The sequence below is a fragment of the Coturnix japonica genome, chromosome Z (assembly GCF_001577835.2).
Source record: "Coturnix japonica isolate 7356 chromosome Z, Coturnix japonica 2.1, whole genome shotgun sequence".
In the NCBI taxonomy this organism is placed as follows: Eukaryota; Metazoa; Chordata; class Aves; order Galliformes; family Phasianidae; genus Coturnix; species Coturnix japonica.
Window position 1 is genome coordinate 62579435 of NC_029547.1, and position 11214 is coordinate 62590648.

Below are 11214 nucleotides of genomic sequence, written 5' to 3' on the forward strand. Positions count from 1 at the left end.
CCCACAGCTCTTCCGGGGGTGGGGCCGAAGGAGCAAGATGGCGCCGGGCGAGGCGCAGACGGAGGCTGTATCTCGGTGCAGCGCTGCGGCTCAGGCGGCCGCCGCTAGGAAACAGCGTGCCTCCGCCAGAAGGAAGGTACGTAGGGTGGGCACGGGGCGCTGGGGCTCCAGGCCGCCTGTGGTAACCGGCCGCCTGTGGTAACCGGCCGCCTGTGGTAACCGGCCGCCTGTGGTAACCGGCCGCCTGTGGTAACGGCCGTCTGCCTTGCAGGCGTTCTCCCTGTTCGTCAAGGCCAAAGAGGTGCCGGCCGCCTACCCGTGCAGCGGGGCGGCCGTGTGGTGGAGGTGCTGCCGGCAGACGTTCCGTGAGCGCCGTGGTATCCATCGGCACGTCGGTACGCAGCACGGCGGGGACGTGGAGCAGCAGGCGGCAGGGCATGGCACCATCAGCAGGGCGGTGTGTGCTGAGCGGGCGGGAGGACAGGCCTGTGGAGAGCTCTGCGAGGTGCTGCCCGACACCAGCGGCCTACGCAGCGACGAGCTGACCAGGTAAGGCCGGTGTGGCTTATGCTCTATGCACGAATATGTACTCTTGCTTTCTATTTTGCTACAGGAACCTGAGAATAGGAGCTATAAGTTTTCAATGGAATGTGTTGAGTTGCAATGAGATACTTACATGCATAAACTGACAATAGCAGGACTCGGGGAAATGGTTTTAAGTTGAAAGAGGGAAGATTTAGGTTGGATGTTAGGGGGAAGTTCTTCACTAGGAGAGTGGTTAGACCCTGGAACAGGCTGCCCAGGGAGGTTGTGGATGCCCCGTCCTTGGAGGTGTTCAAGACCAGGTTGGACGGGGCCCTGGGCAACCTGATCTAGTAAAGGCGTATGTTTGGTGGCCCTGCCAGGCAGGGGGGTTGGAACTACATGATCCTTGAGGTCCCTTCCAACCCGGGTCATTCTGTGATTCTGTGATATAAACTATTCTATACATTTTATGAGGACTGCTCCAGAATTAATCCCTAGCTTGTCATGCAGCCTCTTGTTCATCATTAGTGAAATGTGTAGCTAATGCTGGTGGCAATGCTGAAAAACAGTGTTTTTTAGGTGATAAGTTGTTCTAATAGTGTTATTGTGCTCTTTGCGTGGGCTGTATTTTCTGAGAGTATATAGGAGGCCTTAATTTTGGATCAGCCTTACATATATGTGGCCCAAGATGATTCTGCTTCAGTCAGTCTAGCTCAGGCAAGCCAGAAGGTGGGACACCACACCTTAGTTCATAGAAGAAGGAATTTTGGAACTACCCTTAGTTTATATCTTTTCTCTTGGAAATGAGTTAGACTCAGCAGTTCTAACCTCTCCAGAATTTTGTGTTTTTTTCCCCTGTTACATCCACCAGGAGAAAATCGTCAGCTTTTTAAAGGGTTTGTGCTTTCAACTCTAACATCCTTTTCCTACTTGTTCATCTTTTGTGTGTTCTGGGCAGCAAGGTGGGAGAAGTACTTCTGTATTACTGCTACTGTGAGGTGAAGGATCCAGAGAAACTTTGTGCTTGGCAGAAGGCTCTGTGCCAGCATCTGCATCTCACTGGCAAGGTAAGGTTCTAGGCAGATATATTAAGATATGAACATGTGAGTGAGTGATGTACTGTAGGCTCTGTGATCAATGATGCTCATTTTACCTTGTGATGAGGTAACAAGTGCAGTTCAGCATGCCCTGAAGGCCAAGCTGGACATGCAGCACACACAGATTGGGGTCTGCTAGATGTGTCAATACCAAGTGCAGTGGTTGGGGTCATGGCACCAAGTTGTAATTCAGAATTGTCAAGAGTGAAAAGCGAGCAACTAACTGCTTTGGTCACACCACAACATAGCAGTGCTCCTTCCTACATGGTATCTTTGTTCATTTTGAATCATGAGAACAGCTTTTCCATATTGTGAGAACAGCCTTTTGCATAACTTGAGCAGATACAAGCTGAAGGACAGGATGCTTGCATAAATGTAAGCTCAAGTACAAAATGTGGAGGCTGTGAAACTAACAAGTGAAGATAAGAAAGTGAAGATAAGAAAGTAGAATAGATGTCCTGTTGTTGAAGATGGGAGAGTGAAACAGATGCCTCAGCTCAACAAAACACCAGTACGAGCTGGTTTGGACTACCCCCCCCCCCCCCCCCCTTAAAAGGTTGGAAGTTTATCATGAGAATGACTATTTGGCTTCATCCCATGGCCACCAGAGGTGTTAATTATTTCTTGGAATTTCATAGAGTCATCGAATGGCCTGGGTTGAAAAGGCCCTGCCGTGGGCAGGGTCACCACCCAGCTGACCAGGCTGCCCAGAGCCACATCCAGCCTGGCCTGGAATGCCTCCAGGGATGGGGCATCCACAACCTCCTTGGACAGCCTGTTCCAGTGCATCACCACCCTCCATGTGAAAAATTTCTTCCTAATGTCCAACCTAAATTTCCGGTCTTAGTTTAAAACCATTCCCCCTTGTTCTATCACTATCTACCCTTGTAAACAGCAGTTCTTCCTCCTGTTTATATGCTCCCTTCAAATAGTGGAAGGCCACAATGAGGTCTCCCTGGAGCCTTCTCTTCTCCAAGCTTAACAAGCCCAGTTCCCTCAGTATTCTAGAGTGGTGCTCCAGCCCTCTGACCATCTTAGTGGGCCTGGATGCAGCATTCGAGATGGGGCCTCAGAAGAGCTGAGTAGAAGGGGGATTTCTGCCCATGTCTTTGGAGTGTAATGAGTGTGTATATGCAATACCCTTAAATACGGAGTCTCTGCTTCTCTCAGTGCACATGTACGTATTATACACACTCAGTGTTGTAATAAAGGGAATGCCTGCTTGACACTCATTGGCATGTCACGTTACTTTCTCACTTTTCTCAGCTTCAGTTTCATTTTGGGCCAACAGGGCACTTGGCTCATCTAGCTGGCTACTGGAGGCTATGGGCAGAGGCAAATTCTGGGCTCAAAAGCTCCTAAGAGAGGAAGACTTTTTCAAGAGGGCAGCTCAGATCAGGACACTACTTTGATATATGACCTGTCTTCCTGAATAGCTTTTCTTTCTATGCCAATAGTAGAAGACCTGCCTCTGTACCTTAAGATAAGCCATGTTGTGTTCAAGTGCATTACTGCTGCTGGTGGGTATCTTTAAAGCAGAATGGGTTCAGTGCTCCATGTTCTACAGACCCAACCTTCCTTACTCAAAAGGAAAGAAAAGAAGACATCTCCCTTAGTCCACATCTGCAGAGTCTGAGGGTAAAATGTCCTCTGATGCACTAACTTCTTTTCTTTGGCTCAGTATCTTTTCTAGTGGCTGGATAGGGGAGGAAGAAAGTCTTTTTTTCTTTCCCTTTCCAATTTGTTTCAGCAGTTGCCTTTTCAAATGCTTTTTTTTTCTTTCCACTCCTGTGTTCAGTCTTTTTTCTTCCCCATTTCACCTCAGAAGTTTTGATTTGTGTCAGTGATGTAGGTGAAATGACTCATGCTGACATTTAGTACTGCATGCTGTATTATACATTCTCACATTTTCCTTTCAGCTATCTGAGTCATTGAGCACAATCCCACTGCTCTTCCTGAAGCAGACTTTCAGTAGGAATTTGAATGCTGACTGCAGTATTTGCTTGTTAATCATAGAATCATAGAATTGCTCAGGTTGAAAAAGACCTTAGAGATCAAGATCAACCACAACCCAACCATACTACCCCAGATCTTAACAGCCCTCCTCTAAATCATGTCCCTGAGCACCACATCCAAACTGTTTTTAAGCACGTCCAGGGATGGTGACCCAAGTACCTCCCTGGGGAGCCTATTGCAGTACTTAACAACCCTTTCTGTAAAGAAGTGTTTCCTGATAGCCAACTAAATTTCCCCTGGTGCAACTTGAGGCCATTTCCCCTCCTGTCACCAGTGAGAACAGACCAGCCCCACTCTCGCTGTAAGCACCTTTCAGGTATTGGAAGAGAGCAATAACGTCTCCCCTCAGCCTCCTTTTCCCTAGACTAAACAGCCCCAGTTCCTTCAGACACTCCTCATAGGGTTGATTCTCCAAGCCCTTCCCCAGCCTTGTTGCCTTTCTTTGGACCTGTTTCAGCACCTCAATGTCCTTTCTGTACTGGGCACCCCAAAACTGAACACAGTACTTGAAGTGCCAATGCCAGGTATAGGATGACTTCCCTAGTCCTGCTCACCACACCATTCCTGATACAAGCCAGGATGCCATTGGCCTTGGTCACCTGGGCACACTGATGGCTCATATTCAGCTGACAGCCCATCGGTCTCTTTCCATCAAGCAGTTTTCAGCTATTCCAACTCAAGCATGTAGGGTTGCTTGGGAGCCTGTTGGGTTGCCTGGAGTAACCCTACCAGTTAACCAGTTATTATCTCTGTTTATTGCTCAAACTTACCTCTCTGTCAGTCTTTTGAAACAGCATAAAGGCAGCTCCTGGTTTGTTTGTTTTTTTAATTCCAGTTTATGTTTTACTATGCTTTATTTTTTTCTGCTCAGCTTCACTGTAATCATTTTTGTCTCCATCCCTGCCTCATTAGTCTCTTTTCCAAACCTACTTCTGTGTCTGCCTTTCATAAGTGAATCATATTTTGCTCATTTTCACCACAATCTGTTTCTGTTGGTACTAAGCTGTAGGCCTTTTCTTCTGCTCTTGCCTTCTAGGTACGAGTTGCTTCGGAAGGAATTAATGGAACAGTTGGTGGAAGCAAAGTAGCTACCAATCTCTACATTGAAGTTATGCTTGCTCAGCCTCTCTTCAAAGACATTTTGTGTCGAGATGATTTCAAGGTATGAAAAACTATTTTCTTTTTAGGCCCTGTTAATGTAGGACATTTTAAAAAATGAGCACACTGATTATTAATAATATACTTGATGGGAAAAATTCTGCTTAAATAGGCATGCTCAATAATCTTTATTTCCCCCAAAAATGGACAGAGGAGAGTCTTTGGCTTTTTTGACTCAAATAAAGGGACAGGGACATTTCCCCTTGGGGTCTCAAAGTGCCTCCACAGCCTCCTTTGTATCCCTGCCTTCTGACTTTATGGTCCCTTCTCCTTTCCTCATTGGCTGAAGTACTTGGAGGTTACAGACTTCCCAGTCTGCCTAATACATGTTCCCCCTTGTATGTGACTCCCCATTTGTATCATGCATCACATGTGTAATTAACTCCAACTTTATGCTGCCCAGGGCAGAGAAGTTAATATTAATTAGCCTATTAAGCCTGTACAGTAAGTCCAAAGTTCATAAGTTCAAGTTGTTGATCGACCTTTGTAACTTAAGCCTTATTTGGTGAGAGTTTACAAAATAAGTATAGACATCAAGCAGAGAGGAATATACAAGCTTCTATGCAACTTGTGTGTGAGGATACCTTGTGAACAAGGCTCATTTCTCTCAATACTTCTGTGGCTCAGCAGCAGTTCTGCTATCTTTGTGCAGATAGGTGTTCCTAAACTTTGTTTAGAAATCTGCTGGTGCAAGCAGCAGTAGCAGTTACTGTAAGGAGTGATGGCATCCGTTGCAAAGCCTGTAGGCTGTGTACAGGTGGAGGAAGGAATATGCTTTTAATCTGCTGTTTTTCAGCAAGCAATTACTCTTACTTAACTGTCAAAACCTGGGCTTCTCAACCCATGCAGTGTATTCTCATGGTCCTTACTTACTGGTTTAGGTGTTGTGTAGGCTTTGCTGTCCTTACAGGGTGCAGTGTCAATTCCATGTTGACATGTTTTGATGCAGATGTTTTGTAGGGGAAAAATTATATAAATACATAAATAAATAAGTATATATAAGTGGAGTCAAGAGTTTCCTCCTTACTGCACTTAGTGCATAACTACTTAAGCCTAAACATATATGCTGAATACTGTCTTCAGATGATGGTGGCACCTGTGTGCACCATATGGCTTTATGGTGGGCTTTTGCTAACCCTTCACTGCATGTAGTTTTTCTGAGGGGAATAAAAGCTACTTTTGTTTTTACTGCTATTTGCTTTTCCACATAGTTTTTCTTGCAGGGAGTAATACTGTATTCTGCATAAATAACTAAATTGAAATATGTTAGTGAAGCTTGTGACTCTCATATCCCACATAGAACTGCAGCACTGATTCACTCTTAGCAATTTGTGTATTGAGTTTGTATGAGGCACAAAGGCAAACCTGACCAGCTACTGTGCAGTTGCAAAAACAAAATACAGATGGAATTTTACCTTGGAAAAATCTGCAGTTCTGCATGATCTCTCCAGGCACCAGCACTCTTGATGGTGGTGGTCCATGGTGGCCTTTTATGTGCTCTGATTCCTCTGCATGCCAAATACTGAAGTGACTGAGTGTTTCAAGTTCCTGTGCCAAGAAGGGTCAGAGGCTTTGACCTTCATGTCATGGATGTTAACAACCGTGTTTCTAATTAAGAAAGGTTTTCTCAGCCTTATCACTGCTTGCTGACTCCTAACAGATGGAGACTGACACAGGCTGGGTGGTCACTGGGACAAAGACACCTGTCTGTTGGTGTTGGGAGCAAACTGATCCCTAGCCCTCTGGATTTTGGCAGTTGTTTTCTCTCAGCCACTGAGACAATTTCAAGTTTATAGTGCATTGTACAAATTAAAGTAGATATTTTTGATCTTCACACCTGGAAACTGTATTGGATTATTCCTGTGTTTTATTTCCTAGAGTAGTGCAGGAGGAGCTCACTGTTTCCCAGATCTTCGAGTTGGAGTATTCAAAGAAATTGTACCACTGGGCATTGATCCAAAAGAAGTCTCTTATAAAGAAACTGGTGAGTAGATTTTGTGAAAAATGAGAGGATCTCACTTGAGAGATGCACTCCACTGCTCTTATTGTCATTAGCCTGCAGTCCTTTGGATACAGTGGATTCTCTTGCTGTGGATGCAGAGACCTGCATTTAGCTTTTTTTCCTTCTAGAAGTTGCTAGAATCCTGCTGGAGCTCACTCTTGAGTACATACATCTTTCCTCATTTGATACTGTTATCTGCCTTTCTGTGTGTTGAGGGTAGCAGCCACACTCCTGTCTGTCACAGCACAGCAGAACCAGCTTCTGAATCAGATCCATGACAGCTCCTGACACAAACAACATTTGTTTTCTGCTTCCTATAAATGTTTAGTATGGATTAAGACTGGAAAGCCACATAACTGGCTATGTGTCTACCCTAAGGACGCTTAAATAGATTGTAGAGTGTTGATAGAATTATTTATATTTAAGATTAAGAGGTCTGGCTAAGAAATTACTCAAGAAAAAGAGCATTCCCTTGAACCAGAAGCTGACAGTCTGTGATCATTGCATTGCTCCATTTCTGAGCTTAAATAATACTGGATATTTCACTCGTGTGGGCTACGTCAAGAGCCATCTCCATCTTATTCATCATTTGATTACTTACAATTGTGACAATTAACAAGCTACAGAGGGAACCACTTCTTGGGAGCCCTTATTAACAGTTATTTGTTAATAATTAATCCACCACTATCAGGCATGGATACCTGCCTTTGTTAGCATTACTTTTCCTCACCCTGTACTTTTTTTTTTCCTGAAATGATATATTGAATTTCTGTACTCACATCACTGAGAAGGGAGCAAAGGGGGAGCTGCTGTCCAATCTTTCACTTCATAAAGCTCCTCTGATCAGTCCTAAATTGTACTCATGTTACTGTGCACTTGAACAGTGAGCAGTAGCGCTGCAAATACCGATTAGCAGAGCATGTTTTTCCCCCAGCAGTTTTTGTTGGTGGCAAATTTCTGCAGCATGTTTTTGTGACTTCCTCTCTCCCCAGTGTTTTTCTGCAGTTTTCGCAGATGTTTTTTGTTTGTTTTTTCCCCTATTTCTAGGGGAACAGTTTACAGGATGTAAAGGAGGCTTTTCATGTTCTACCATGTTTGTATTTTTCTTTTCTTATTTTCCAATTTGTTTTTTATACTTCTATTTAACAGTATTTTGTGGAGATGGTTCCCATCACCTTGGTGATTTGCTTGTAGGGTTATTTTTTGGTATGTTAAGGGATTTTAGTGAATGAGGCTTTTTTGTTTTCCAGTAAGTTGGGAGCTCTAAGTCCTGAGCAGCCTTAAAGCAGGTGAACAGTTACAGTAATTTTTCATTTTGATCAACAGATGTGAATTTCAGGTAAAACATTGCTCCTTTGTAAGCTTCAGCACATCTAAATGCAGTGAAAGATGAGCCAAGTGGAAGAAAACATATTTTGATATTTCTTTAGAGTAGTAAGAGTTGCTAAGGAGATGTAACAAAGACAACCATACAGACAGGCAACTATCTGCTGCTTTTTCTGTCACAAGGAATAGAAATAACTATGGTTTCTTTGGAAAGAATTGCAATTGGAAGCTGAACATGGATAACGTCTAGATGAGTTGAGATGATAACTTCTTAAATTGTCACAGAAAAATTTCTGTTTTGGCTTTTGACTGGAAATCTGAGGAGAATCTGAATCAGCAAGATCATATATGATTGCTGTGTTGTAGTTCTGATTCTCAAAACTTTGTTTTCTTTCTCTTTAAAGGAATCCATTTGACCCCTCAGGAATTTCACAGAGAAGTAGAACATTATCTGTCTCAGTCCAGTCAAGGACAGTCTGATACCATCTTGCTGGATTGTAGGAACTTCTATGAAAGTAAAATAGTAAGTGTTTGCTTCTTGCAGTGTGTTACAGGTGCTGCAGAGAAGCAGTCCACGCCTGGGGGATGTAACTTTACCAAGACTGGTCACACTGACTGGAACACGTAACAAGATCAGCCTAGCAGTGATGGTTAGATACAGGCAGTGGGACTCCTAGAATGGAGCCTGCCTGGCAGGGTGCTTAAACATCTTGGAGTGTGGAAAAGACAAAGTGGTTTGTAAAGCATGAATACAGAGTATCAGTTTGAACTAAAATTAGTATAATTTGTAAGGATGTTTCCTGCATTCTTGCCTTGTCCCATATGTCACAGATGGGGTTGTCCTGCCTTTTGTATTCCATTTCCCAGCTCTTCAGCACTGTTATACGAGTAGTTCATCCTTTCTCTGACAGTGTGTTCTTACTAGATTCCTCATTTATGTTTGAATGAGAAGAAACATATACAGAATTTTGTTAACAATTTTAACAGCTATTGTGATGCATAATCACAGCTGAGGAGCAGCTTTAAGTAGGTGTAGTGTTAGGTGTGTGCAGTAACTTGGTTGATCTGGTCCCAGAATTAGTTATTTCCTCTAGTCTGAGATACAGACCTTACCATGTAAGAGAGCTTATACCCGATTTACATGGTTATCTGTTCTTGTTGCAGGGACGCTTCCAGGGCTGTCTGGCTCCAGATATCAGGAAGTTCAGCTATTTTCCCAGCTATGTTGATGAAAACCTGAAGCTGTTCAAAAACAAACGTGTCCTGATGTACTGCACAGGAGGCATTCGTTGTGAAAGAGGCTCTGCATACCTGCGGAGCAAGGTGAGATACCATTCTGAGTGTGATAGTGTTGAGGAGCTGAGACTGCTTGAAGGGTGGCCTGTCATTTATTTTACTGGTAAATGATTACTGGTATAAACTGCTCAGTGTGGGGAAATGTTTGTATCACATCTGCTTCATGGTGCCTACCCAGGGCACAGATGGTATATTGCATCTCAGCATGATGTGCATAGGCTTACAGTTGTGGGTGTGAAAATAGTAACCTATTTCTTGAGAAAAGGTATTTATTTATAAGTGCCTTGACCATTCTAGTGGAGTTTTAGGAGAGCTTGAGAGCTTTGTGTTTCTGCAAGCTCTATCTAGGCAACACTTGTACTTCTTGCAGCACAGCTTGAGCATTTCACTGTGGTTCAAATCAGCTTGTCAGTGATTTTCCAGTGCAGTGGAGCTGGAACTGCACTGTTCTATTTGTGCAATACATTTTGAATTATGTCAACAAGCCAGCATTGTGAGAGCTGCCCCATGGCACTGACTAGATCTATGGGCACATGTGGTGCTATCTGAGGGTTACTGAGAAACTGCTTATTTTCAGTGAACCCCTAATGCCTTCAAGTTTGATTTTGTAGTTCTGGCACAGGCCCACTGCTGCTGTCTCCTTCAGCATTTCTGCTATTGTGCTTTGAACAGGCAGTGTGCAAAGAAGTCTACCAGCTGAAAGGTGGAATTCATAAGTACTTGGAGGAATTTCCAGATGGGTTCTACAGGGGGAAGTTGTTTGTATTTGATGATCGTTATGCCATTTGTTCCAATGAAGATGTCATCTCAGGTAAGAACAGATAACAGAAATACAGAAGGCTGAGGAGTTACTGCAGTGGGTTCCACTGAGATGTGTAGAACATGTTTGTTTTTTTTTTTAACACTAAAATTAGAAGTTTAAAAATGAGGTATGTTTTTAGAAAATAAAACTAAAGCAGAAGGACAGTGGATAGCCATTTAAATGAGATTCCAGCCTCCTGATGCCACAGAGAACTTTCTGCATGAGGGTCAGATGGAGCAGTGTGGGTCTTAATGTATTTGTTTGTTTTAACTCCTTCCAGCATGCAGATACTGTGGGACGCTGTGGGACCAGTATAAACTTTGTTCCAGCCAGCACTGCCGGCAGCTTGTCCTGACGTGTCTGAGTTGTCGCAAGAAAGGTCTTACAGCTTGCTGTCCACTTTGTCAAGAGAAAGAGCTTCAGGTGACCTCAGGGGCTCCAGGACAGGCACTAAAGGAGGAATGTGAATGTACAAAAAGACGGCCAAGGGTACCCATTGAACGTATCTCACAAGGGATGCGGGGCACAGGAGAAGATTAAGCTGTTTCATTAGCTGATCCAGCACTCATGCTAATTTGAAGGGCTTCTAAGACCAAATCCCTATCTGTTACTCAACTGGATTACTAAGAAATCACAAAAGTCTGTTGGCTAGGAAAGTCTTGTTTATAACTCACTTCAGTATACTGAAAAAATATCCATTACTTGAACATTATATACCTGAGTGTACAATCTATTACTAGTGCCACTGGATTCTTCTCCCTGCCTAGTCTTGTAGCCAGGCCTCTACAATGGGGATTTTGCAGAAGAGATTGTGTGATGGGGCTCAGCTGTGCTTACACTAGAAAGAAATGACAGCTTGAAGCATGTTGCTACTGAGACACAAAGAGGGGAGGACAGAGACTGTCATAATACCAGTTATGGCAATGGAAGTGATGGTGATGTGTGTGTGAATGTCTGAAAAAGCAATAAGATTTATTACCCATGTTAAACAA

General features: G+C 43.6%; 1 protein-coding gene across 1 annotated transcript; it reads left to right on the forward strand.

The window, feature by feature from the left end:
* Positions 1–8: 8 nt before the first annotated feature.
* Positions 9–11214, forward strand: TSTD2 (thiosulfate sulfurtransferase like domain containing 2). Its single transcript, XM_015849962.2, has 9 exons — positions 9–136; positions 272–549; positions 1484–1592; positions 4675–4800; positions 6675–6780; positions 8529–8647; positions 9289–9447; positions 10093–10231; positions 10503–11214. Exons 1-9 carry the CDS (start codon positions 38–40, stop codon positions 10760–10762), a joined length of 1395 nt encoding a protein of 464 aa, XP_015705448.1. The 5' UTR covers positions 9–37; the 3' UTR covers positions 10763–11214.

Coding starts and splice junctions, on each gene's coding strand:
- TSTD2 (XM_015849962.2), top strand. CDS start 38: ATGGCGCCGGGCGAGGCGCAGACGGAGGCTGTATCTCGGTGCAGCGCT. Junction 6,781..8,528: donor AGTCTCTTATAAAGAAACTG/GTGAGTAGATTT, acceptor TTCTCTTTAAAG/GAATCCATTTGACCCCTCAG. Junction 10,232..10,502: donor CAATGAAGATGTCATCTCAG/GTAAGAACAGAT, acceptor AACTCCTTCCAG/CATGCAGATACTGTGGGACG.